Source organism: Mustela lutreola, chromosome 3, assembly GCF_030435805.1.
Source record: "Mustela lutreola isolate mMusLut2 chromosome 3, mMusLut2.pri, whole genome shotgun sequence".
Lineage (NCBI taxonomy): Eukaryota > Metazoa > Chordata > Mammalia > Carnivora > Mustelidae > Mustela > Mustela lutreola.
Window position 1 is genome coordinate 190,162,606 of NC_081292.1, and position 25,930 is coordinate 190,188,535.

At 39.6% G+C, this 25,930-nt stretch overlaps 1 protein-coding gene across 5 annotated transcripts in view; it reads left to right on the forward strand.

The window, feature by feature from the left end:
- LANCL1 (LanC like glutathione S-transferase 1) overlaps positions 1 to 25,565 on the forward strand; it is a 38,261-nt gene extending 12,696 nt beyond the window's left edge. For all 5 annotated transcript variants that reach the window (XM_059168155.1, XM_059168153.1, XM_059168151.1 and 2 more), the window contains 7 exons: positions 5,913 to 6,120; positions 14,462 to 14,597; positions 15,123 to 15,269; positions 18,592 to 18,774; positions 21,068 to 21,244; positions 21,677 to 21,749; positions 22,332 to 25,565. In XM_059168155.1, coding sequence (XP_059024138.1) covers positions 5,913 to 6,120; positions 14,462 to 14,597; positions 15,123 to 15,269; positions 18,592 to 18,774; positions 21,068 to 21,244; positions 21,677 to 21,749; positions 22,332 to 22,408 — 1,001 coding nt within the window. In that variant the 3' untranslated portion in view covers positions 22,409 to 25,565. The remainder of the gene's footprint in view (positions 1 to 5,912; positions 6,121 to 14,461; positions 14,598 to 15,122; positions 15,270 to 18,591; positions 18,775 to 21,067; positions 21,245 to 21,676; positions 21,750 to 22,331) is intronic.
- The last annotated feature ends 365 nt before the right edge of the window (positions 25,566 to 25,930 follow it).

Consider the following 25,930-nt stretch of genomic DNA (forward strand, 5'->3'; position numbering starts at 1 on the left):
TGTAATTTTTTTGAAAAAATAAAAATGCACTTAGTCAGACACAAAATTAAGAAACCATTACAAAGTACGAAAAAGTACCAACCTGACAGAGAAAGACAGGTGATCATACTGTATAGGGTTAACTAGAGAATTTCTGGTCACTTTTATTTTCATAAATCTGAAAGGGAAAAAATATGGTATTGATAAGCTTTCAAAGTTTTAACTAGGGAGAAGTTTATTTGAAACAACCCATCACCTTTTTAGGGAGTTCCTATCTACATATCACTCAAAAGTATTGAGACCTGTTCTTGGGTGTTAGTTGGGTACCTCCAGTGACGCCAGTGGTATTTCAGTCTGAGCGTGACTTTTCCTACCAGGGTGCACAAAGAGAATCTTTAAAAGACCCCAATCTGCAAGGAAGTACTTTGCAGAGAGAAACTACCATGGCAAAGGTTCTTACATCAGTGCAGACTGGTTATAAAAGAACACTATTGAGGAATAATCTCTAAAGTGCAGAATTATAGACAAGTGTTTTTTAGAGTTCATACATCTGTGGAGATTTTTATCATGTCCACATACATTTGAGATGTGCGAAGGTCTTGATTGGTCAAGATGAATAGGACTAATGAACTCGGAAATTCAAAGGCTTAGTATTAATTACTCCTCAACAGCTGGCTATATTTATAGTACTACTGGGGATAAGTAGCTGAGTAAGGAAATTGCAGATTTAGAAGTGTCCCTAAGCAGTTTACCCTCCCTTCCCAGAGTAAGAGCTACAGGAGACAGAGTAGAAAAATCTAGTTCATAGCTTTCATGCTAAAAACCAGGACAGATTCCTATTACAGCAAAGTTTTCTTCAGTCCTCATGGTATCATTTTTTTTTTCTTTGAAGTAAATTAGTTGTCAGCATTTCAAAAACAGATTTCTAGGATGAACTGTGGGGGCAGTGCCACACTTCCCAAAATTCTTATGCACAATGACATCGATCTCTGGTATTCAGAGCAGTGCCGGCCTTAGAATGTTCCACTGTGATAGAGATGTTATTTTCTTGTCCATTACACCAGCCACTACCCACATGTAGCTGTTTGAGCATTGAAATGTGGCTAGTGTGACTGAGAAACTGAATTTTTAAATGTTGCTTGCTTTTAATTAACTCAGTTTCCTAGAAACTTATGATTAGAAACTGTCTTATTAGACACCACAGTTGTAAGCAACCAAACCAGCTCTGGGAGTTGTAAGATCAGATAATATATGTCTGGGTTTCTTCTGGCCTCTCAGACCAAAAAGGAGGTGTTTTTTTTGTTGTTGTTTTTATTAAAAGCAACCCCTACTTACATTGGATTGATGAGTCTTCCAGTCCACTTGCTCCTGAAGTACATCAGAGAATCAGTGATTACTCCAGGAGTCACATCACTCCCCACACCTTTGGAGGACATTTGTCCTCTCTTCCCTAAACTCCAGGTGCATCCAGCTGCCTACTTGCGCACTCTCTCTCTCCTTGGATGTCTGATGAATGTCTCAATCCTCTCTGCCTCTTCCCCACGGCCAGGCCCTGTCTTAGACGTCTAGTGCTCACCCACGTCTGGTGTCCCTCTCTTTCTGGACTCTGAGAGGTTAAACCTCTCAACTTCAGTGTCATTAGGTGAGGTGACCTCTTCTAGTTCGGGGGCTGGAGGGGTAGTGGCATGTGTCACTTCCAAGCTAAACCCTCTAGTTGCTGGTGTAAGGCCATGTAGCACTCTTCATGTGGTACCCCTCTAGGATTCCCTAATAAAGGCCCTTCTTGGAAGAACTGGACTAACCCATAGGGTTATCTTTGAAAGCTGCTTTTTAGGGCACCTGGGTAGCTCCATTGGTGAAGTGTCCAAATCTTGATTTCAGTTCCGTCTTAATTTCAGGGTCATGAGTTCAAGTCCCACATTGGGCTCCAAACTGGGTATGGAACCTACTTTTAAAAAAAAAAAAAAAAAAGGCTTTTTGGGAATACCACTCCTTTACATAAACCAATCATAGAGTAGCATCAAGCCTAAAGTTCTGTGTCTGGCTTTTAATAATTTGAGCCTCCAGGGAGTCTATCTTTGTTAACCATGTCATCCCCTAGCCTTCCCATCCACATGGACTTGCTCAGAGGACTGATTGCACTTCCTGAGAGTACTGTGCACAGGCTCTGTTTCAGCTTCCTCTTTTGGTCTATACCCATCCATACCTTCTCCTTGATGGTGTATTTTTGCCCCCTGGGAGGGAGAGGATACTCTGTCCACCTCTGTCCATTCTTTCTCCACCAAACCAGTCTCCAAAGCTGTGAATAAGCACAGAATGAACATGGCATTTCTAAAACGTTTACTGACCTAACATGCTTGATTCTAAAAGGTATTTGATCATTTTTTTTCTGATGTTAAATCTGAATTTGGATGTAAAATAGAGGCAGTATACCTATTACAACTTTCCTCTACCCTTTAGGAAATGAAGTACAACCAACCAGAGTAGGAATAATCTCTTATTCCTGAAGGAGAGTACTCATTAGTTAACAGAGTTAGTTACCCAAATGCTTTATTGGTCATCTTTAATGAGTTAGGGATTAATGGGCAAATAATGGATTAGATTTTGCTTTACTCATTTCTCAGTATATCTCTCTTCATATGGATTATTTTCCCATTTAGAATATGTCAATAAGTGTAAACCATATATATGAGCAAATCTAACAAGACAGTAAAATTCAGACCCAAAAAAGCATTAGTTTTCATAACATAATCACAGTAGTTATCATAGAGTGAACCATCTAAGAAATAGAATCAATTTTATGTCAATAAAAATGTCAAAATCCCTCCAGATTTAGAAGAGGGGAAGAGTGGGTTTCTTTTTTCTTTTAATAGAATAATCCTAAGACCTAAAACGATTTGGAGCATGTATTTACAATTAAATGCAATCAAAACTTAAATCTCACTCCAGTCTTTTCTATTCTGGAAGAAAATGTGAAAGGGTAGAAGGAGGAAGTGAATCTCCTTTATCCTACCTTTTGCTTAGCAAATAATATAGAAGGACATTTTATCCACTACTCAAATTTAAGCCCAGAATACTCTGTTAAGGATACTCTGTTAAGGATATCCTTAAGTTAAGGATACTCTGTTAAGCATATCCTGTGATTAAAAAAAGGAAGCATTAAAAAGATTAAACCCCATACATCATTCTGTGCTGAGTCCTGTCAGGACCAGTTTTGATGGTTGTTATCCTGGAAGCCAATACAGTGTTCTTTCTCATTATGTTAAATGTCCTTTGGAGACTGGAATCCTACTTGATAATGAGTTTATGAATGGATGCAGCTGTAACTCTTCCCTCCCAAACCTGGCCCTTCCCTAGAGGCATATTAGTATTTTGGTGGATGAGAAGCATAGTAAGCCTTGTAGTACTATTTGACTTTTTCCATGAAGAACAAATTTATTTTGATAAAAACTACATTTGAAAAGGTTTGTTAAATCATTTTTTAAAGATTTTATTTATTTATTTGAGAGAGAAAGAACACAGATAGGGGGAGCCCCAGAGGGAGAGAGAGAAGCTGGCTCCCCACTGAGCAGGGAGCCTGATGTGGGAGTTGATGCCAGGACCCCGGGATCATGACCTGGGGTAAAGGCAGAGACTTAACTAAGCCACCAAGGCTCTTTGAAAAGAGTTTTTAAAGCGTAGACTGAGGCCAGGGCTGCAAGTATACGTAAGGGGACTAGGGGAGTTTTCCCTGCCGAGCCCTTGAGGTTATGTCTGTATTTCCCACCTCACCAGTTACCTCACAGCATTTGGTATTTATGCAAAGGTGATGTTTTATGCATGAATATTGCTAAGGGTTGGAACAGCATAAGGATTAGGTTCAAGATTTCTAGCTACATGTAATTCCCCCACTTTGCTATTAGGGCATATGGGATATCCAGTATTGGTGAGGCATTAAATGTCTTTGATTCCCATGTTTTGTCTTATACCCTGGACCTAGACTGATTTCTGGTAGGCTTGTCCAGGAAGTATTTTCAAATTGGCAGCAGCACTGCTCACTTGAACACCTTTTCATCATGGGTGTTTTGTGTCAGGAAGTAGAGACCATAAACTGCAAGGTGCATTAGATTGCTTAATCAAAATATATGGACACTCAGGCCCAGAATGAGACAAAGGAGAGAACCAGAATCTGAGGTTATGCAATGCCAGAAGCTGGAAAGATAATTCTCTGCTGATCAAAAAGAAAAAAAAAAAAAAAAAAGTTTTTCATCTAAATGAAATATTGAGGACTGGAGAAATGACTACCTGGTTGTCCTGAGAAATCCATCCAGCCTTACAACTGCAAACTTTAATGGGTTTTGTTTGTTAAAGATTTAGGCCCTGAGGAATTGTTGATAATGAGAGACAAAGGTCTGAAAAGGAAAGCAATCATTGGGCTTGTATTTAATCACTTTGTATTTTCTCAGACCTCAGTCATGTCATTATCTGGCTGTGGTGCTTACAGAACTTAATTAGGAGAGTTCAGGCAGCAATGGGAATAGGAGGCCAAAATGAAAGGGTAACAATTTAAACAGATTGCCAGCAGATGCCTGGGATGGATGGAGATGAAGCCATTTAAGAACCTAATTGGAGAAGAAGCTCTTGACATTGATCATTTGTGAAAAGGAGGTTTTAGGTTTTGTTTTTTTTTTTTTTTTTTCTTGTACACGTGGTTTTTGTACACTTATGTCTACAGACCTTCAGCACTGGTAGGTCTGATCATCAGCTTGTGGAATTACTAACACCAAGCCACTTTGAAAGAGCAGACAAGGTTATTAACTTTGGCAGGGAATGAAAATTTGGCCTTAATATACATGTGCAATTGAATTGTCTGTAGCACAAAGCTTTGGAGATTACCCATGCAAAATGAGAAAACTATCTAAATTTAAAACTGTCCTCAGTACAGTGAAAAGTAATTTTGCAGACTGCATTTTTACTGCACTGAAATCCATGAAGAGATGGGCTCTATTAATTTAGATTTAAACAGAGGCTCTGTATCTTCTAAAAATGGTAAATGAGATGGAAAATGTACTTTAAGGGGAGAAATGAGTTTCCGGAAATGCTGCAGGCGGGCAGGTTCCCTACTCCACATCTTTGAGTCTGCCCGGAGATCAGTCAGGTTCAGAGAGAAGGCTCTATCTACTGTAACAGCCTTTCGGAATAAGGACATTCAGACAACGCCTCAATTATATGTATATAGCAGGCTTCAAGAGCAGGATAAGAAGCAAATCGAGTACAGCCCAAAGCAAAAGTCATTGGCAGTTTTTACAGTATAATTCCTAAAGTGGCTGGGTCCCTGGCAGAGAAAAAAAATTAGGGAGAAATTTATTTTCTCAGATCTCACATAACTTAGTAGTTAGTTCTCTTATAATCTGCCTGGAATGATACTGGAGTAGGGAATTTGGTTACTCTACCTACCTTCTCACTCAAAAACTTAACTTCTTTATAAGGAGAAGTTGAGTTTTCACTCCCCAGACTTTGAATTTTTTTTTTTTAGCTCACAAAAACAAATACTACTTTTTGGTAAGTAAGTGATTATTTGTTAAATAAACAGGTGACTGTTTAGAACCATGGTTTTCATAACCTGTCATGTAACCATCAAGTATGATACGTTAGCACACAACAGAGCGGGACAAGGATTAATAATAAATTTACGTTAGCGCTCTTCCAGGGTCTCAGAGTGCCTGTTATTTATGGTTGTAATGATGAGGAAACAGAACAAGTGCCTGTGTCTGGTTCTTGGAGCTGCTTGATAATAAAGCTGTGTCTAGAACTAAAGTCATCTGAACTTCGATAGTTTACGTTTGTGTTTTATTGTTTATCAACAATCAACACTGCTGAGTTGGCAGCACACCAAACTAATACAGTCAACAGCCCGTTCCTCATCTTTACGTTATTTTCTTTTTGCTTCTCAGGTATCGCTCTGCTTTACTTACATCTCTATGATGTGTTCGGGGACCCCGCTTACCTCCAGATGGCACATGGCTATGTAAAGCAAAGTCTGAACAGTCTGAGCAAGCGGTCCATCACCTTCCTCTGCGGGGATGCAGGCCCCCTGGCTGTGGGCGCTGTCGTGTACCACAAGATGAACAATGAGAAGCAGGCAGAAGACTGCATCACCCGGTAATCATGTATCTTTTTGAGGATTATTATCTAGACATCATTTCACATTCATTCTGCTTGTGTTAGCAAAAAGAACATTTGAGTGAAGTTACTTTTCCCTCAGCGATAGGTCTTACTACTGTCATTTGCTCACATCACACATCATTCCAGGGTAGTTAAGGAACAACCATTATAGTCCCTATTATATTGTAAGATGTAATGACACTGACACACAGCAGATCAGACATCAGTTTAATAATAAAAATGAGATCAGAAGTCTAATCCTGGGATTATAATCCAAGGAGCTGTTATCCAAGATCAGTAATTTGAAAAATGTGGTTCGTTTCCTGCGGTGGGCTGGGGGAGACCCCGTCATGGACTACAAATGATTCAAAATTGTTTTTCCCACGGGCAAATAACAGGCAAATCCAAAAATTTATTTTTAATAGAGATCGGGTCAGCCCACTAGAAGCTTGCGAATTATGAAGAATTACTAAACTTGCATACTAATAAACTACAATTATTATTTTACTAGAGTTTATTGAGCACGAAGAATTCTGTTAGGAAATCTGGCAGCCATGCAACTCTGCACACAGGGCTGTTAGGCTCCCACTGAGTGTGTCCACACGCAGAGACTTTCAATTCCAACAAAGGTTTCTGGCTGTGTTTTGTTGTTTCGTGGACGTTACTTTTTAGAGAAATTTTCAGTTTGCAGAAAAATTGAGAGGCAGGTATAGAGATTTCTCACATACCCACTACCCTCCACACATGCCTAGCCTCCCCCAGTATGAGCATTCCCCACTGGTGTGGTACACTTGTTACAGAGGATGGGCATTCACTGACATATCGTTATCACCCAAAGTCCATAGTTTATATTAGTTACATTAGTTACATCTTGGTGTTGTGCTTTCCCTGGATTTGGATGAATGCATAATGACATGTATCCATCATTATATTATCGTATGGGATAGTTTCTCTGCCCCCAAAATTCACTGTGCTGCACCTGCTAATTCCTCTTCCCTGTTCCCTGACCCCTGGCAACTGTTGGTCATTTTACTGTCTCCATAGTTTTGCCTTTTCCAGAATAGTTGGAAACATTACAATATGTAGTCTTTTCAGATTGGTTTCTTTCACTGAGTAATATGTATTTAAGGCCCCTCCATGTCTTTTCGTGGTGTGATAGCTCATTCTTTTTAGCACTGAGTAGTATTCCATTGTCTGGATGGACATTCACCTACTGAAGGACATCTTGGCTGCTTTCAAGTTTTGGCACTTATGAAAAAAGCTAATATAAACATCCAATTCTTAGGGCTTTGTGCAGACATTTACAGTTCCTTTGGGTAATTATCAAGGAGCACAATTGCTGGATCATACTATAAGAGTACGTTTAGTTTCGTAAGAATTGCCAAACTGTCTTCTGAAGTGGTTGTACCATTTTGCATTCCTGCTAGCAATGACTGAAAGTACCTCGTGCTCCACATCCTTGCCAGGGTTGCAGATTCTGGCCATTCTAGTAGATGTGTAGTGGTATCTCGTTGTTTTAATTTGGATTTTCCTGATGACGAATGACTTGGAGCATCTTTTTATATATTCCTTGACATCAGTATTGCTTCTTTGGTGAAGTGTCTGTTAAGGTCTTTCACCCATTTTTTAATTGAGTCCGGCAGCATTTTAATCAGTGATTGTCTCCATGGTTTTGATTTGACCATGGTTTGTGATTCCCACTACTTTTTCTTACAAATTACTATTAGAATGCATTTTCATCACTGATTTTGTTTGTGGAGGACCTTTGGTTAATTTTACAGTGTGCAGTGGTGTGTATTTCATTAATTTGGTCTAAAATTCTAATAACTATGGAGTTCTTTCTCCCCCTCAAAATTTTATTATGAAAAATTTCAAACATACAGAAATGTTGAAACAACAATGAATACCTGTATACCTACCCACATAGATTCTACCACTATCATCTCCTATACTTACTTTATTATGTATCTAATCCATCTCTCCATTATTAACCCTTTTGGGGGAAGGGATGCATTTCAGAGTGAATTGCAGACATCAGTACCCTTCCTTCTAAATAGTAAAGGCATGTATATCATTTACTAGAGGTCAGTATCTGTTTAGTTTTCTTCTTTTGACGCCAAGTTTACACACAATGAGCTGTCCAGGTTTTATATTTGTTGAGCTTTGACAAGTGCATATACCATCTAAATTTGCAGCACAGAAGCTTCCTTTCTGTTTCTTTGTAGCCAGTTTAAAAACCATTAGCCACACATCTGCTTTAGAGGCTCAGAAGGAAGTCTTTTATTCATTGAGTCACTCTTAAGTATCAAAAATAAGCCCGTAGTGGTCCTAGTGTTTGTAATGCCAGCCTTTCTCAGCTTGCGTATAGCCAGATGGTAATAGTTAGCTGTATGAAAAATGAAAACAAGATTTGTGTATTCAGATTGGGGAAATACTACTTAGCAGAGTAAAATATACACCTTTACTGGCTGCACAGAATCTTCACCAGCTTTTGGTACTTGGGGAAAGTCCAGCGACTCTAGGGAGTGGAATTTTCCAGACTCGTCAAGTAGACAGCCTTTTTCCTCATGACATTTTAGGGCTACTGTTGTAAGAAACCAGCTTTGGGGCATAATACCATATGTTAATATTGGTTTATTATAAAATACTCTTAAAAGTTAACTAAAATTTTTTTGATACCTCGATAATAAAAGTTTTTGTTATTTATATCTTTTTAAACACTTTTACAGTGTTTCACCAGTATTTTATTTATATCCAGTAGATGTGTTAAGATTAAGCATATAGAATACAGATAATGAGAGGAAAATAGGCCACTCGTGGCCACAGTTTTGATTTTTCAGATTTCTAGAGTTTATGGCAGAACAGGAAGAATAAAGGAATTATGTGTAAATCGCTTTCACAACTCCTCCCTTTTAAGGGAAAAATCTCCAAGCCTTTGCAACTCAATTGAAATGATTTGATGTCATCTGATAGTTAATAAACCTACTTGGTGGTTTTATTTTTTACTGAACCTTCTCTCATGTATCACATAGGCCTTTGGACATATCAGAGACCCTCAATTTTCTATGTAGCATCTGTGCTGTGCTCCACCACCAATGTCATTTTTCAGCTTACCTTTCCTATGGTTTCTTAATAGAGTAGTCTTTCAGATTCCTAATTTCGAGTTTTAGAGATCAAAGAAGTCAATGTTTCCCTAAGGTTGGTACTCTTAACTTTAGGACCCTGGGAATCTTTGGGCTTCCAAATGTATAAAATCCCCAAGTTGTACCCAGTATGGAGAGAACATTTACAGTTTTTTGGAGGAGTCTCTGCCTCCCCCAAAAGGAGTGTGTGTGCGAGTGTGTCTGTTCATATTCGATATGTCCTATAGATGGCCAGGGCAGGTGGCAAGGAAGAGAATGAATGGCACTAATTTTTCCTGCTGTTTGACTTCTACCGTGTTCGTTTTCACCTTCCTTCTGCACAGAGAGAGTTGGTGCCCCTACTCAAAGAGAGCGTGGCCTATTTACAATACCCCGCTAAGTCACCAACCCAACAGATCTAGTGCTGTGGGGCCACTATTCAGAATGACGAAGAGCTAGCTGGCTTTTGGTCAGAAAGTGTCAACTCTCTTTTGTAGCGTGATGAGTAAGAAAAGAACTTCTTACCAAAAGTTACAAATTTTTAGATGATACAAGGTAAAAACTCCCCTCCGCAGTAACACCCTGGGGAATTACTGCTAGGAGTGGAAAGAACTGTCCTGATTTTATAGGTCTCCATTCTTCCTTCAGTGACATTTCAGTGTCATGTCTCTTCTGAAGATAGGTTGCTATTAATATCAGCGTAGCAAAACAAATGGAACTGCAGCGATGTGCTTCTGGCTTTGAGAGTTTTTGAAAACACATAAAATAACCGTTATGATTTACAAATGCTATCATTTCTTAACTTTATCTTGAGAACATAGCATTTAAAACCTGCATTTCGATGTCCTACCTTTTAGGACCTTTTAGACCCAGCTCAGGTTTTAATGACTTGAATTCAATTCCAGAAGAAAAGGGAATGCTTCCTTTCTTACCCTACACTGTAAACATTTAATTTAACAAGATGCTCTAAGCAATACTTCATTTTCAAGTATTTGAAAACTATTTGCTATCTACTTGAAACTTCCCAGAAGCAAATGAGTTCAGCTGCAAAATAATTGAAATGCTAATTCATATCGCCACCTAGGGGTAACACGATCAGTAAGATTAGCAAATAAAGGAAGTGTGGCTCAAGCACATTTAGGTGAGAACATTTTTGGAGTCATGCGATAATTGTTCCTTCCTTAGAGCCATTTGTTTAAAAAATTCACGGGAATTTTTCTTTTTGAATAATTCAATCCCTTTACAAAAGTAAAGTGCTTTTTTATATGTAAAATCTATGCAATTTGATAGATGTTTAAACTTGATAATAAATTCTGAAATCAAAACTCTGAACTATTCCTTCTGTTTCCTACAACAGTTGAGTTTGTATCTAGTAAAAAGACTTTCTTAACATCTCAACATTAAGGAGCTGCCATTTCTGGCACGAGACAAAAATAGAATTTTTTTTCATAAATGTTTTTAAGGTCTTTAAAAATGTTAAGGGTGTGTGTATATGTGTGATGATGTATGATATTGAAGCAAAAAACAAAATGGCCCAGAATTCTACCATCCAGACAGCCTGTTGACATTGGGGAAAAACTCAAAGTATACAAGAGAACGAAAAGTAACCTTTAGCCACCGTGTCCCTATTCCTAAAATAACCACTGTTCCATCATGAGTTTAATGCTTATATTTATAGAAGAAAAACCATGCGTATTTAACCAATTTGATGCGATGCCTCCATTTGTTGAGGAGTAATAGAACTTTGTCAGTAACTGCAACCCGCCTTGCTTTTTCACACCTCTCTTTTCTGACAGGGGGTAAATTCCCTTAAGTATACTTTTACAACTTTTTCTCAATCTGTTTCATAACTGTTAGCCCTGCTCAGTCACTGAAATCATCTCATTCTGGTTATTAAATGACGGCTTTTAAATTTTAAGTTGTGAGTGTTCCCCTCCCCTCCACACAGGCTTACGGAAGGGGAGGGGAGGGTTAGGAGAGGGGAACCGTCTGCCTTTCACAAGTACCCTTTCCTGTGAGTCCGGACTCTCTTCCCTGTACCTGTTGGCTATAGGCTGGTGGCAGCACTTGTTAGGTTTTTGTCTGCCTCTTTGTTTTTGTTTTTTTGTAGCTGTTAGTGGCCTCCAGAGATGAGCCGTTGGAGCTATCCAACCCATCAGCTCTAACCTTAACACTGAGTATGTTAAAATGAAACACAAGCAGTGGACCAAATTCTCCCAAATAAACCAAGTGTACAGACATTGATTAAGAAGAAGATAGACCCATATAAACACACACAAGTAGTTTCCTGCCCTGTTCTTGTGGCTCAGAGAAAACCACACTGTGCCCAGACAATCTTATTAGGTCTTATTCATCAAATATGTAGTAGAGCCTGTACCCATTCCCAAACTTTCCACCTATCTTCACCACTCATTCAACCAACAAAAAGCCACCTGCTAACGTTTTTTAACTCTTTTTATCACCAAATCCTCTGGTGTAGATTTTGATAAAGTTATTTGAAGTGCCAGGTGCCTCTGAATGGCGATTCCTGATAAGAACACTTAGATATAACCAGTCACCCCAAGGGTGTGATTTTGGATACTTCACGCATTTATCATAGGGCTTATATGCTTATAATTCCTAGTGCCTAAACTAAAGTTAGATGAAGTACATGCACAGGCACTGTTTATACTTACTACAGTGAAAGTAAATTACCACATAGACAACAAGAGTATTTTACAGCCAAATAATGGCTTCGTCATCAGGTAGTGTGTTTAGTGTCCTAAGCTACCTGACGAAGAAGCCATTATTTGGAAGGGCTGATGTCCTCTCATTACTGCTCTTTTCCTGAAATTCTCTGGCTCTTCCCTCATACTTTTCCAGTATGCTAGAGTCATTTTGTCAAGCCTCACCAAAAATTACATTGTTTTAGTAGCTTAAATGGTCTCACATTGAATATGTAGGATAATTCAGACATAATTGGGATGTGCTTTCAAAATTTTGTATGATAAAAATCCAGGGGCACCTGGGTGGCTCAGTGGGTTGAGCCGCTGCCTTCAGCTCAGGTCATGATCTCGGGGTCCTGGGATCAAGCCCCGCGTCGGGCTCTCTCGGTGGGGAGCCTGCTTCCCTTTCTCTCTCTGCCTACCTTTCTGCCTACTTGTGATCTCTCTCTGTCAAATAAATAAATAAAAATTCTTTAAAAAAAAAAAAAAACCAGTAACTTACATCAATGACCTTCTTTCTAAAAAAAAAAATCCAAATAACAAAGTCATTTTCCCTACTTACCATATTTACTTTCGTACACCCTCCCCACCCCACCCCCATCCTCAAAAAAGAAAAGTTCATTCTTTTGAGTTTAGACTGCAGATATGGTTGCTTTCCTGATGTCATTTCCCTGTGAACCTCAACTGCTTTCTGGTTTCCTGGGGCTTCCATGTTGGTTCTCTGAGGAGAAACCTGGGGCTTTGGTTACCCCACTCTGCCAAGTATTCCCACAGCTGTGCCTGTATTTCTGGAGCCAAATGATGGGGGAGCAAGAAAGAAGTAAAGCAGTGAGGGTTCACCCTACCCTTCTGGGACCACAGCTGCTCCAATCTGTGAGAAAGGGTCCCTCCCTCAGAGACTGGGCTTCTGTGGGCTCCTCACCTTCATTTCTGGTCCAACCAGGAGATTGCTTGTGGCCCGGGGTGTGAGAAAACAGAGAAGACAAGGAAACATAAAGAAAACTAAAGGACTTTACCCACTCTCTCTGACATTAGGAATTCCCTTTCTCATTCTTTCTTGAGACAGAACTAAAGGGCTTCTTCCAGGACTGTCTCTTTCAGCCTTTGGTGCCCACTTCCAGGTTTGGGGCTGTTCTGAATTCAAGCCAGGAGAATATCATATGTGAAAATATGGTAGACTCAACACTGGTTTGGTGGTGCTTCAAATTCTGGTCATCCCCACTCTGCCTGCTACTGTTCACAGTTTGGAGTCCTTACACAGCTGCTCTGTGCACTCTCTCCAGGTCTTAGAGCTGCGCTTACCAGGAGAGGCAGGCTGGGGTATGCCTACACCAGCCGACCTGGAGCCAAAACCAAAAACAACTCTTTCTGAAAAGCTGAACTGAGTCTGTCAATAGAGAATTAATAAATTATAATATAGCCATTCGATGGAATACTATGCAGCTATGATAAAGAATGAGACTACTCTGGTATAGAATGTTTGTCAAGACATGTTGTTGCACAGCAAGCCACAGAACATCTGGAGAGAGATTTTTTTATAGATGTGCATATTATTGCTTACATGTGCATAAAGTAATCCTAGGAGCGTCCGAGAATTTGGTAACCATGGTTATTTCTGAAAAGGAGGACTGGAAGGGGGAGACTAGGCAGACAGGGGAGGTTGACTGATACCTCTGTGCCGTTTGCCTGTTTTAGGGTAGATCAGGCTACCATACAGACATTTCATGTAGGCCTAAGGGCACATTAAGAAATAAACCAACAAAGGAGGTAACTGGGGTGATGCAGGCTTTTCATTTTACGGAACTAGATGACCCGTTGAGTTGACAGAGTGGTTTCTCCAGACTAAATGCTGTATCGGGCAGCAGTTTTTAGTTCCTCTGACCCCTGCTGCTGGTCTTAGCGCACACCTCCAGAAGGAGCTAGGGAGGAGCCATTTAACCACGGCCACACATGCCTACTCTTAGTTTTCGAATTTGTCAGTTCCATTGTGACCTGAAGAAAAATGTGATTGAGAGTTAATTTACCCTTTGCAGTCTGTCTCAGCCCACTTAATGTATGGAATATAATTTATAATACAAATATAATACAAATATAATTTATAATACAAATGTATGAAAATATTTGCCTTTTATGTATAAATTAATTTTAATATATTTAAAGTGTTTAACTGTAATAGTGGGGAGCCTGGGTGGCTCAGTCGGTTAAGCGTCTGCCTTCGCCTCAGGTCATGATCCTAGGGTTCTGGGATCGAGCCCCACATCCGACTCCCTGCTCAACAGGGAGTCTGTATCTCCCTCGCCCTCTGCCACTTACCCTGCTCTCTCTCACTCTCTGTCTCTCTCAAATAAATAAAATCTTTAAAATAAAATCTTAAAAAAATAAAATAATAATTTAATGATAATACCTAAATATATATTTTTGTGTGTGTGTATTTTTTAAATGTACCATTTCAAGTATCTCCCACTACCCAGTCCCTTCCAAGTTATCTTAGACATGTATTTTTATTGCAAGGCTAATTCACCTAAATAAGATTGACCTTCATGCTCCAAATGAAGTGCTCTATGGACGAATGGGCTACATCTATGCTCTTCTCTTTGTGAATAAGAACTTCGGCGTGGAAAAGATTCCTCAAAGCCATATTCAGCAGGTACCACATTTTTGTGCTTTTTGGAGTTTTGATAGGATCCCAGTTGTTATCTGCCTGAACTCTCAGTTTTGGTTCTCCAGTTAGCGTACCCCAGGTAGAAGGAAGGTGTGTGTGTTGGCTTCTAAAGGTCAGGTGGGATCAGAGAGCCGACAGCGTCAGGCTGAGTGCTGTTGGAAACACTTAGAGAGTGACTGGGGAGCAAGAGGCCCAGCCATCTCCATTTGAGGCCAGGTTTCACCTCCCAGATGGAGATGTCTCCTTTCGTGCCTGAAGGAATTCATGCTTTCCTCTGTCAAGTAAATTCTCACAAGCTCTAGTAAAGAGTTCAGAATTTCTGTATCTCCCTCTTTTAAGCGGAATACAGGCAGCCCTGCTTTCTGAGTGTGGAATTAAACTGTGCCCGTCTGTGGCCAGAAGATCCCGTCTGATTCACCATGTTCTCCATACCTCTTAGCAAAAATTCCTTACCTCCAGCGGGAAGATTTTTATTTGATTCTCATTATTTGATTGGTTTTCTCCCTATAGATTTGTGAAACAGTCTTAACCTCTGGAGAAACCCTAGCCAGAAAGAGAAACTTCACAGCAAAGACTCCACTGATGTATGAGTGGTACCAAGAATATTACGTGGGGGCCGCTCATGGCCTGGCAGGAATTTATTACTTCCTGATGCAGGTAAGAGGTGAAGATGGTAAAACTGAGAAATGCGCTTGGTGACTCTCCTGGCCAGGGGGAGAACATCGGGGCTCCCCCTCTGGTTTTTTATTCTGTCTGCAATTTTCTGGCCTCGACAAACAAGGGTAATATTGGCCAGAGCGCATGTTTAAGTGTATAAACATAAAAGGCACTGTGCCGTGGGATGATGTCTGATTTGTAGATGACCGTACTTGTCTACCTCGTGCCGCTTTGCAGACTGAAGTGTTTGGACCTATCCTTCTACATGAAGTGCCTTCTGCTCTGCTCTGCTTTTTTAGCAAATGCCTTGAATTAATATTGTTGCATATTATTAGACACCACCCAGTGAAACAAATTCCAAAAGTAAGAACAAAATCAATAGAAAACAAATGAGCATATGTTGCCTACGGCTCACTTGGAGAGCAAAGTCACAGAGCCTTTTCAATGGATTTTGTGTAACTTACCTGAAAAATAGCTGAATGTGCTATATCCAGCCATTCTTTGGATCTAATACCCTTGGGAGACATCAGCCAAAGTCACACAGACTAAGGACAGTAGTAGGATTTACTGCAGCAAGCATAACCTGGTAGGGGAGGTCAGAAGAGGACTTCTCATGAGAGTATCATTTCCATTGGCTTATTTAGCTCTCTTTAAAGAGAAATTGGCACTCGTGAATAAGAATTCATAGCAAAAGAAAATTGATTTTTAATGGCAGCAGAGGTGCCCCCCTCACCTTCCCAAAGTACAATGCAGCATAAAGAAAAGTGTTTCATTAATATGTTCAACATGAGTGCTCGGATATACATACTATTAGCTGGTTGAGTAGCCGGCTGCAATAATGCAAAATCAATGTCAGACCTCCATCTCCCTATAACTAAACAATGACAACGAAGCTGAAAAACTCAAGGTTATTATTGCTTTTGAATGCAGAGTCACACTTTGAGTGTTAGTGGCAGTAAGAGACCAACTTTTGTATTTGTTCTGCACTTCTCAATTAGGAGTTTTATAATGAAGGGTTTTGACAATTCAGACATAGACTCCTTTATTTTTCTGGCATAAACCTCCACTGGCTCTGTATTTCCAGAAGTAAATATATATTCTTGAGTTTTCAGGAAAGGGGAATTCATGTATTCTGCAGTTTCAAGGTGGCTGGGCACCCTCATGACCTTGCATTGAAGCAGGTCACGAGGAGTCCTCTTACTTCCAGCTGCCTCCTTTTGGTGGCAGTGAGAAATCTGGAAACCTACGTTCTGAGTTTTCCATTGGCAGATTGTTGTCTATTTGAGATGATTTAACCATTAAAATTAAATAATTAAATTAATTATTAAATTAAATAATTAAAATTAAATAATAATCCATTCCGGTAGGTACTTACATATCATAAACATAAATAAAAATATTAAACATAAAACATAGTATTATGTTTTATCATAATATCTTAAACATAAAATATTATTTGTAGGTGCGCCTGGGTGGCTCAGTGGGTTAAGCTGCTGCCTTCGGCTCAGGTCATGATCTCAGGGTCCTGGAATCAAGTCCTGAATCGGGCTCTCTGCTCAGCGGGGAACCTGCTTCCCTCTCTCTCTCTGCCTGACTCTCTGTCTACTGTGATCTCTCTCTATCAAATAAATAAATAAAATCTTTAAAAAAATATATTATTGGGGTGCCTAGGTGGCTCAGTGGGTTAAGCCGCTGCCTTCGGCTCAGGTCATGATCTCAGAGTCCTGGGATCGAGTCCCGCATCGGGCTCTCTGCTCAGCAGGGAGCTTGCTTCCCTTCCTCTCTCTCTGCCTGCCTCTCTGTCTACTTGTGATCTCTCTCTATCAAATAAATAAATAAAATCTTTTTAAAAAATATAATTTGTAGCCTGTTTTGGATAATTCCTGCAAATTTGAGGAAAATCAACTCATTCTACTCTAGCATTTTCAACTGAGCTGAAACAGTACTCTCTGGGTAAAGTAAAATCTGTATATGCCCTATAGAACTCAGTGCCCATTCAGTCCCCACACCATGGGCTACCTCCTTACCCAACGTGCTCACCCCCCCCCCACCTGACAGGGCCAATACTTTGAATTTGTTATTTGAAGATATAAGCTGTGCATTGAATTAAGTACTGGACCAAGAGGAGAAACTAAATCATTATATCAAAAACGGAGGCTCAGGGAGCCTCCTGAGTGCCTGGGTGGTTCAGTTGGCTGAGTGTCCAGCTCTTGCTTTTGGCTCAGGTCATGATCTCATGTCGGGCTCTGCGCTCAACCGGGAGTCTGCTTGAGATTCTCCCTCTCCCTCTGCCCCTACCCCTGTGCTTGCGACTTGCTGTCTCTCTCAAATTAATAAATCTTAAAAAAAAAAAAAAAAAAAAAGAGGACCAAATTCTTTAAAAAAAAAAATGGCTCAAATGCCGTATGTTAGTGCATCCTGTAAATCTGTACATCATTGTATAAAAATAATCCTGCACAAATATCAGTCCCAAATCCTCTGCAGAAAGGCTTAATCTAGAAACACACAGTTTGGAATCTAGATTCCAGGTCTCCTGACTTACTAGCTTCCCGTTTTATTGGAAACATCTACCACTTCTCTAAACGTAAAAATGAAAGTTGTATTTACATTGCCGAATGCAGCAGCTCTTTGTGGCTTTTAAAGTATGATTGAGGTATTGAGGTATTTAAAGTATGATCTGGGTGGTTCAGTTGTTTAAGCATCTGACTCTTGATCCCAGCTCAGGTCTTGATCGTGAGTTCAAGCCCTGCATTAGGCTCCATACTGGGTGCGGAGCCTATTAAAAAGAAAAAATAAAGTATGCCTAAGGTAGTAAAACCTTAGGAAACATCTCTTGTGCACATGCATTGACTTTGGGAAATTATTTATATGTATGTATACAGTGATAAATACTGAAAAATAGTATGTACATAAAGTCCCAAGAATTAATGCATAGCCTAATTTTAGTACGTTCCAATAGGTTAAAAAAAAATATTGGAATGGAATCCAAAACCTTTTAATGACTTCTAGTTCCTTTTGATCATGTTACCTTTCTGGCTTAACACTAATCCCAGAGGGCACCTGGGTGGCTCAGTTGGTTAGGCATCCGATTCTTGATTTTAGCTCAGGTCATGATCTCAGGGTCATGCGATCAAGCCCTGTGTTGGGGTCCATGCTGGGTTGAAATCTGTTTAGGATTAATTTTCTCTCTCCCTCTGCCTCTCCCACCCCCTCTCTCTGTCACCCTCTTTTTAAAACACACCTACATACACAACTTATCCCTGGGGTTTAGGAAGATCTCTTTGCTTTAGCAGAACTAATAATTCCCTTTCTCGTTTTTTAGCCCAGCCTTCAAGTCAACCATGTGAAGTTACAAAATTTGGTCAAGCCCAGTGTAGATTATGTCTGCCAGCTGAAATTTCCTTCCGGCAATTACCCTCCTTGTGTGGATGATAATCGAGATCTTCTAGTCCATTGGTGTCACGGTTCACCTGGAGTTATCTACATGCTCATCCAGGCCTATAAGGTACTGTGAATTTTCTCATTTTCAAAAGAAATTGGAAAATGTAACCTAAAATTCTGTAACTTAAAATTGTTTTTTATGCATAATCTTTAAAGGAGCAATAGATAAATTATTTTTTGGACCTGCAATCACTTTGCTAAATGGATTATAATTCATTCTCATAGTATCCATCTGCATGAGGGCAGAAACTACTTCATAGATCAGGAGACTGTTCCACTAACAGTAGAATAGCCCAGATCATAGCATCACTGGCAGAGCCAAGATAAGTATCCCAGAAGTTCAATTAAAAATAGAACCTTTCGGGGCACCTGGGTGGCTCAGTGGGTTAAGCCTATGCATTTGGCTTAGGTCATGATCTCATGGGATCGAGCCCCGCATCTGGCTCTCTGCTCAGCAGGGAGCCTGCTTCCCTCTCCCTCTCTGCCTGCCTCTCTGTCTACTTGTGATCTCTCTCTGTCAAATAAGTAAATAAAATCTTAAAAATAAAAAAAATAGAACCTTTCTTGAGCACATGGGTGGTGGCTTAGTTGGTCAAGTGTCTCTTGATCTCTGTTCAGGTTATAATCTCAGGGTTGTGAGATGGAGCCTGCTTCCTAAAAAACAAACAAACAAACAAACAAAAAATACTGTATTGGGGCACCTGGGTGGCACAATTGATTAAGTGTCCAACTCTTGGTTTCAGCTCATGATCTCAGGGTCAGGAGATCAAGCCCCCCATCAGGCTCCGCACTCGGCACAGAGTCTGCTAAAGTTTCTGTCTTCCTCTCCCTCTGCTCCTCCCCACCACACTTTCTCTCTTGATGTCTCTCTCACAAATAAATAAACACATCTTTTAAAAAAAAAAAATCTTTCTTGTGCATTGCTGATAGGATTGTAAAATGATGTAGCTGCCATAGAAGAGAGTTTGGTAGTTCCTTAAAAAATAAACATAGAATTAATATGTGATTCAGCAATTCAACTCCAAGGTATATATACCCAAAAGATTAAACACAAGGATTTGTATAGATGTTACAGAGATGTTCTACAGCAGCATTGTTCACAGTGGCCAAAAAGTGGAAACGGTTCAAGTGTCCATGCACAGATGAATGGATAAACAAAATGTGGTGTGTGTCCATATACATATCTACAGTGGAATATTATTGAGCCGTACAAAAGAAGGAACTTCTGACCCATACTGCAACATGCATGAACCTTGGAAATAGTATGTTAAGTGAAATACGCCAGGTGCTAAAGGACAAATAATGCATGGTTCCATTTATATGGTGTGATGGTTAGAATGCGGTATGTAGAGTAGGCAAATTCATACAGAACGTAGAAGAGAAGTTACCAGGGATTGGTGCTGGGGTGGGAGTGCATTGTCATTTAATGGGTAATTAAATTTCATCACTCCAAATAGGGGTGATGAAAATGTTCTGGAAATAGTGGTAATGATTATGCAAAATTGTGAAGGTCATGAATGCCACTGAATTATATATATCAAGTGATTAAAATTGTAATTTTTTTATTTTCTTTATTTTGCTATAACAAGAGAAATGCAAATATTGTTTCTAAAAAGCATGCTATGGCAGAGCCATAATCCGAGAAGAAAAAGGTTTTATTTGAAAGATCTACAAATTATAAATCTATGAACTATAAACAAGCATTGCATGTCATATTCTAAATAAGCTTTTAGTATATCAAATTTTACTTGCAGTAAGTTGGATATATGGAAAAACTTTTTAAACTGTCTCATTCTCCTTTTAAGAACACTTAGTTTGCAATGAGATATTAGAAATGTCTACTCAGAATATTTCTTGAGTCTTTGATCAATATATAGAAGATTATAAAGGTATAGCTCTATTTTTCTGACAAAGTATAGTATGTTATAGTCAAATTCCATTTTGTAATCAATTTTCTAAACAGTTTCTTCTCCAGTTTGTAAAGAAATGTCCTAATGGTGAAGTGCATTATTGTTAACCAGAGAAGATAACATGTGGTCCTTTGGAAAGTAACTAATGATAATAGCAAGTCACAAGTAAAATAATGCTACTTCTCTAGTAAGACCTATATCTGTAAGCACAGACTGCACATAAAATGTAGATGGCACAGGCCAGGTCGTGTGCAGTTATTTAAAAGCAAAAAAAGCAAAGCTCGTGAAGTTTTGTAATTCATCCCCACTGACAGGACCCATCTCTCTGGCTCTGAATGCCTTGTTCTTTCTCGCCAAGCCACCTCCAGCTCCCCTCCCTAACGCCCTCACCCTCCTTTCCCATCAGGAAGGAATGTCAATAGAACCTTCTTTCATACGGTTCTGCAGGTGTTCCGAGAGGAACGGTATCTCAACGACGCCTACCAGTGTGGTGACCTGATCTGGCAGTACGGGCTGCTAAGGAAGGGCTATGGCCTGTGCCATGGCACTGCGGGGAACGCCTATGCCTTTCTCACACTCTATAACCTCACTCAGGACAAGAAGTACCTGTACAGAGCCTGTAAGGTAGGCATCAGCCCTGTCGGAAAGAAAACACCTTCCCCCGGGAGACCGTAGAAGGGGCTCTGGTTCAATCCGATGGGATTCATTCATCTTTTAAACCATCATGAGTCTGTGGAACACCTAAGAAAAGCCTTCCAAAACCATTCCATTGAATCCGCCTTCTTGTATAAGGACACAGTTCTACTCAGCAGCATTTATGGGTGGACAAAAGAAACAAGTTCTGCTTTCATGACCTGGGAGACAGTGGCTCAGGTAGCGCATCACATTCCTCTCTCTTTCGCTTCATCCTCTTTCAGACCATCTGTTTCTCTGTATCAGCCCCTTTTTTCTGCCTTGAAGATACTTTGCAAAGTAATTCTTAGGGATAATCTCTATCCACATTTGGGGGTCTCTGGAAGGAGTCACTACAGTAACTTACCTTGGTCTCACTTTCAGTTTGCTGAGTGGTGCTTAGATTACGGAGAACACGGTTGCAGGACGCCGGACACCCCCTTCTCCCTCTTCGAAGGTATTTTCCACACGTTTACTTAGTTGCCTTGTAATGTCAGCGTCTCCTTCTCTGCTTGGTAATCAATGAATTTGAATTTGAGCTTTATCAACAAATTAATTTTATAATCATTTCTTAAACTACTTCTTTCCTTCTTAATATGAAAACTCAATATTAAAAGTCAAGTAGTACATGGACTCTCTCAGACCTAATACCAGCGGTCGTAATGATGACTATCATCTGTGAAGCCAAGCACATGCTTGGCGTTTCGCAGATGCCATCGTAAATCATGTCAGCAAAAACATACACGCATCATTGTCCTTATGTCACAAATGAAGGCACTGAAGCTCCGACAGGGAAGTGGGCCGACGGATGATCAATGAACTTCTCTGGTTCAGCTCTCCTTCCTGTCTTCCGCCTGGACAGAGACTGAGCACGCTGGTGATCTGGTGTTGACCTGCAGCATATATAAATCCAGGCAGACGCCCCTTGTGTTGAAACCCTTGCCATAAGTGTCACAATGCTGTTGATGCGACAGAACAAAGCCACTGTATAAAATGGACTCATTGGTGTAATAACTTCTGCCTCTTTTTCTTCCTTCAGGAATGGCTGGAACAATCTATTTCCTGGCTGACCTCCTCGTGCCCACAAAAGCCAGGTTCCCTGCGTTTGAACTATAAAAGGAAAACCTGCCCCCTGCAACCCATTGCATGACTTTTTCTGTATATCAAACCTGGCCTGAGTGCTTCCATTGCTTTTCAAGGAAACAGAGTCAAACCGTGTACTCCATTTACTTGAGTTGGGTTTTTTCGTTGGTTTTTTTTTTTTTCAGAACTTGTCTTCAGTTCCTTTTGTCTGTCATTTACTTTTACTTAAAAGTATCCAAGGAAATGTTTTAACTTTAACCTCAATTTCTTCCTAAAGGTAAGGATGAGTGTTATGTACAGTGTTTTGAGGGCATAGGGATATATATTTTTCAGAACTTAGAGGAGATCTCTTACTTAAGCTTATTGAATATAACTATCTGTTGCTGTTCAAAAAATGTTTAAAGGAAACTAAATGTAGATAAAGATAAATATATGGTTATTGGCGGGTATTGCCCTACACCTTTATAGTATTTTTCCTCCAGTAGTGCAGACAGTTTTATGACTGTTTTTCTCTAGGTGGTTCATTGTGAAGGGGAACAAAAATATTAACTGTATGCTTCTGAGACAAAAGTTGTAAGAGTTGCAGACTGGTTTAAGGACCCAAATACTGTTTTTCAAATTCACAATACTGGTTTAACTAGCGATAAAGATACTTTCAGATCTGCTTCCTCATGGTAGTAAAGAGTCCAGGTTCTGTAAGTCAACATTTTTATCAAAAAGTTCTAAAATGCTATGGTGGTTTTGAAAATTCTGATTTGAAGGTTAGTTTCAAGATAAGCTAACAAAAAGTTTATTAATAGTTTTTTTCTAAATGAAGCGAGTGTATTTTTGAACTATTTATTTAAATTTGTTTGTTCTTTGGAATTAGTGTAAGATCGGGAGACGGAGTTTCCTGTTCGTGAATGTGATTTGGGGTTTCAGTCCACCCTGTCCACCCGACCTTCTAAACTTTGACCCGTGCTTTACTTCCTTGGCAATGACTGTGCTTTCAGTGCTCTCTCTTTGGTACAAGCCGTAAGATATTTCCCTTCTTTTCAGTCTCTCTGGATGTTTGTTTTTTCACTAAGTAGTACAGTGCTTCTGCATCTCTTTTAAAGGGGAAGGAGGGCTCCGTAGCCAATAACTTGAGCCAAAACACTAAGCTTTCCGTAGAAATGCTGTTTACTTAGGAGGTATTAGCCAGTGAAAATGTTTAGAACAAATAGATCCTATCTCTCTGCGTTTCCTAGGCTTAACTTCCTCAGTTTCTGAGCCCTCGGGCTCCGGTATTTATATGGTAGCTGAGGGACGCCTGGTGCTTCCGTTCTGTATAAAGGTCCGGCTCCTCAGCTTCCCCTCCCCTTCCTTCCTTCGCTGCCTTTCCCAGGCTGGTTTCATCCTTTCTGTCTATTTCAGCTGATTTTAGAACATTTTGCAGCTTTGCAAAACAGGGTCTAAGAATTTTAAATGTGCCTATTTCATGGCCTTCTCGGTCTCAAAAGCATGCTATTTTTATTTTAACTTTGAACCAAATCCCACTGGGTATATGTTGGTTCCTATGGATAATAGTCCCATATTATTTCATAATCAGCACCAAAATAGTTTATATTATTGGAAATTTCTGACCTTTTTAAGGCTACCAACAGAAGGATCTGAAAAAAACAGCCCACTGCTCAGTTCCTAGGATCAGCTTATTCGTCTGTGACTCGCACCAGTTGGGCAAACCTTGTGCCTCTCAGATGTCGGAAGTGCTGGTCAGCTGTGCCTTTCTTCCAGACATTTCCGATGAGCAGTGGTGGCATTTATAGTAAAGCTAATTTGCCTTGGGCTGGGTGTCCAACATGAAAGAATAAAACCCATTTAGTTTAGTTAAATGTCTTAATTATGCTGTGCCTGTACTTTTAGCTACTATAATTACTAACCAAGGGAAAGAGGCAAAACACACTTTCTCTTAGCCAGAGGAAACTTAATCACAGTGCATCTCCAAACATCGTGATTAATTGAACCCAGGGAAGACTTCAAGGCAGCAAGAAGAACATTTTGAATAAGATTCTTGTTAATACTTACATGGCAATTTAACTACTGCCACCCATCCGTTAACAAACTCATCAATACAAACACAATTCAGGTTTCATTTTTTTTTATTTAGCTTTTTAGGACTTATTAAACTGGCAGAATTTTCTGTTCATGCCATTGTTTTCTTTATAGTTAAGAGGTAAGAAAATTTGATAGGCTTTTAAACTCAAGCAAAACCTATAAAATTAAGACCAATTCCCTAACACCATGATGGAAACTGAGAAACTTTTATGCCAGTTTTCTTAGTTTTAAAAGGAAGTGGCATCATTGCAGTTATATTTCTGTTATATCATTCTCCCTCAGCTATTTTCATCTTCTTCTTCTTCTTTTTTTTTTTTTTTTTTTTTTTTTTGATTAAAAAATCCTTCGCAAAAGTTGCTTCCCCAGAAAACTCCATAGTATCTCTTCTCTCCCCATGCAAAGACTAGGAGTAAAACCTTAGACGTTTGTGAGCCGTGTTCATCTATCCCGCCATGTGTTTCTGCTCCCGTAGTGAGGACGCATTACAGAAGTTAACTTTTCATCATGTCAATAGTGTGAACGTTATCTCAGCCATTTCCATCTGTCCCATTGAGCTTTGGTCTTTCATCCTTAGAGTGACTGGTTTCCTTCTCATTTTTGGTGTCAGTTCTGATTATTTGACATCAAAAGCCTTTGTGGTAGGAAGAGTTTGAGGTAAAAGAGGGTCCACAACCACTTTATCTTCTCATTGCCACTTCCCTGCATAACTGAATTGAAAGACATACTCGGCTCCTATGTCCCCAGGTTCATTTATGTCTGATCTTACAGTGACCTGCCTTCTGCTAGCTGATCGGAAATACAGAATGTGGAGAGTGAACATTTATTCATCTACTCCTTTGGCTGCTGGAACTGATCTGCAGTCCTCTATTACTCATACTGATTTCTGATTCCACTTCTGCTTCCCCTAAATAGGTCAGAGCCTCCCATTTGCCTATTGCTGAGCTGTAGAAAGAACTGTTTCCCTCCTGTAGGTATAAACAGTGTTGGGGATATTCAGGGAACCCACCCCCACATTATATTGCCATTTACTGGGAAGGGTTGGGATCATAAGTATTTCTATGTTCTGCAAAGGAGTTCACTTAGTGGTTCTCAATAAAATTTTGTTAGGACTCTATGTGTCATGTTCTTTCTGTTTGCTTTGTTTTAAACTTAAGGAATATTTTCCTTTTATGGTAGATGGGGGCTTTTTCCCTATAACTCTTATTCCCTGGGGTTTGTTTCCGACTTTTTCTTCACTGTTTAGTCAAATAAGATTTGCATTAACTTTCTGAAAAGTTTTTAGAGGGAAATATTTTTTAAATATGATTATGATGGAGTCAGGATCCGAACAAAGCAGTATGTTAACCATCTCATACATATGAGAATCCACCTGTGGTTAATAACTATAGGCCTACTTCTAGAAATTTCCCTGTTGACCAATTCTGAAAGGAACTTTGAATAGAAGAAGACATTAAATAAGGCATAATTATAAAATGTATA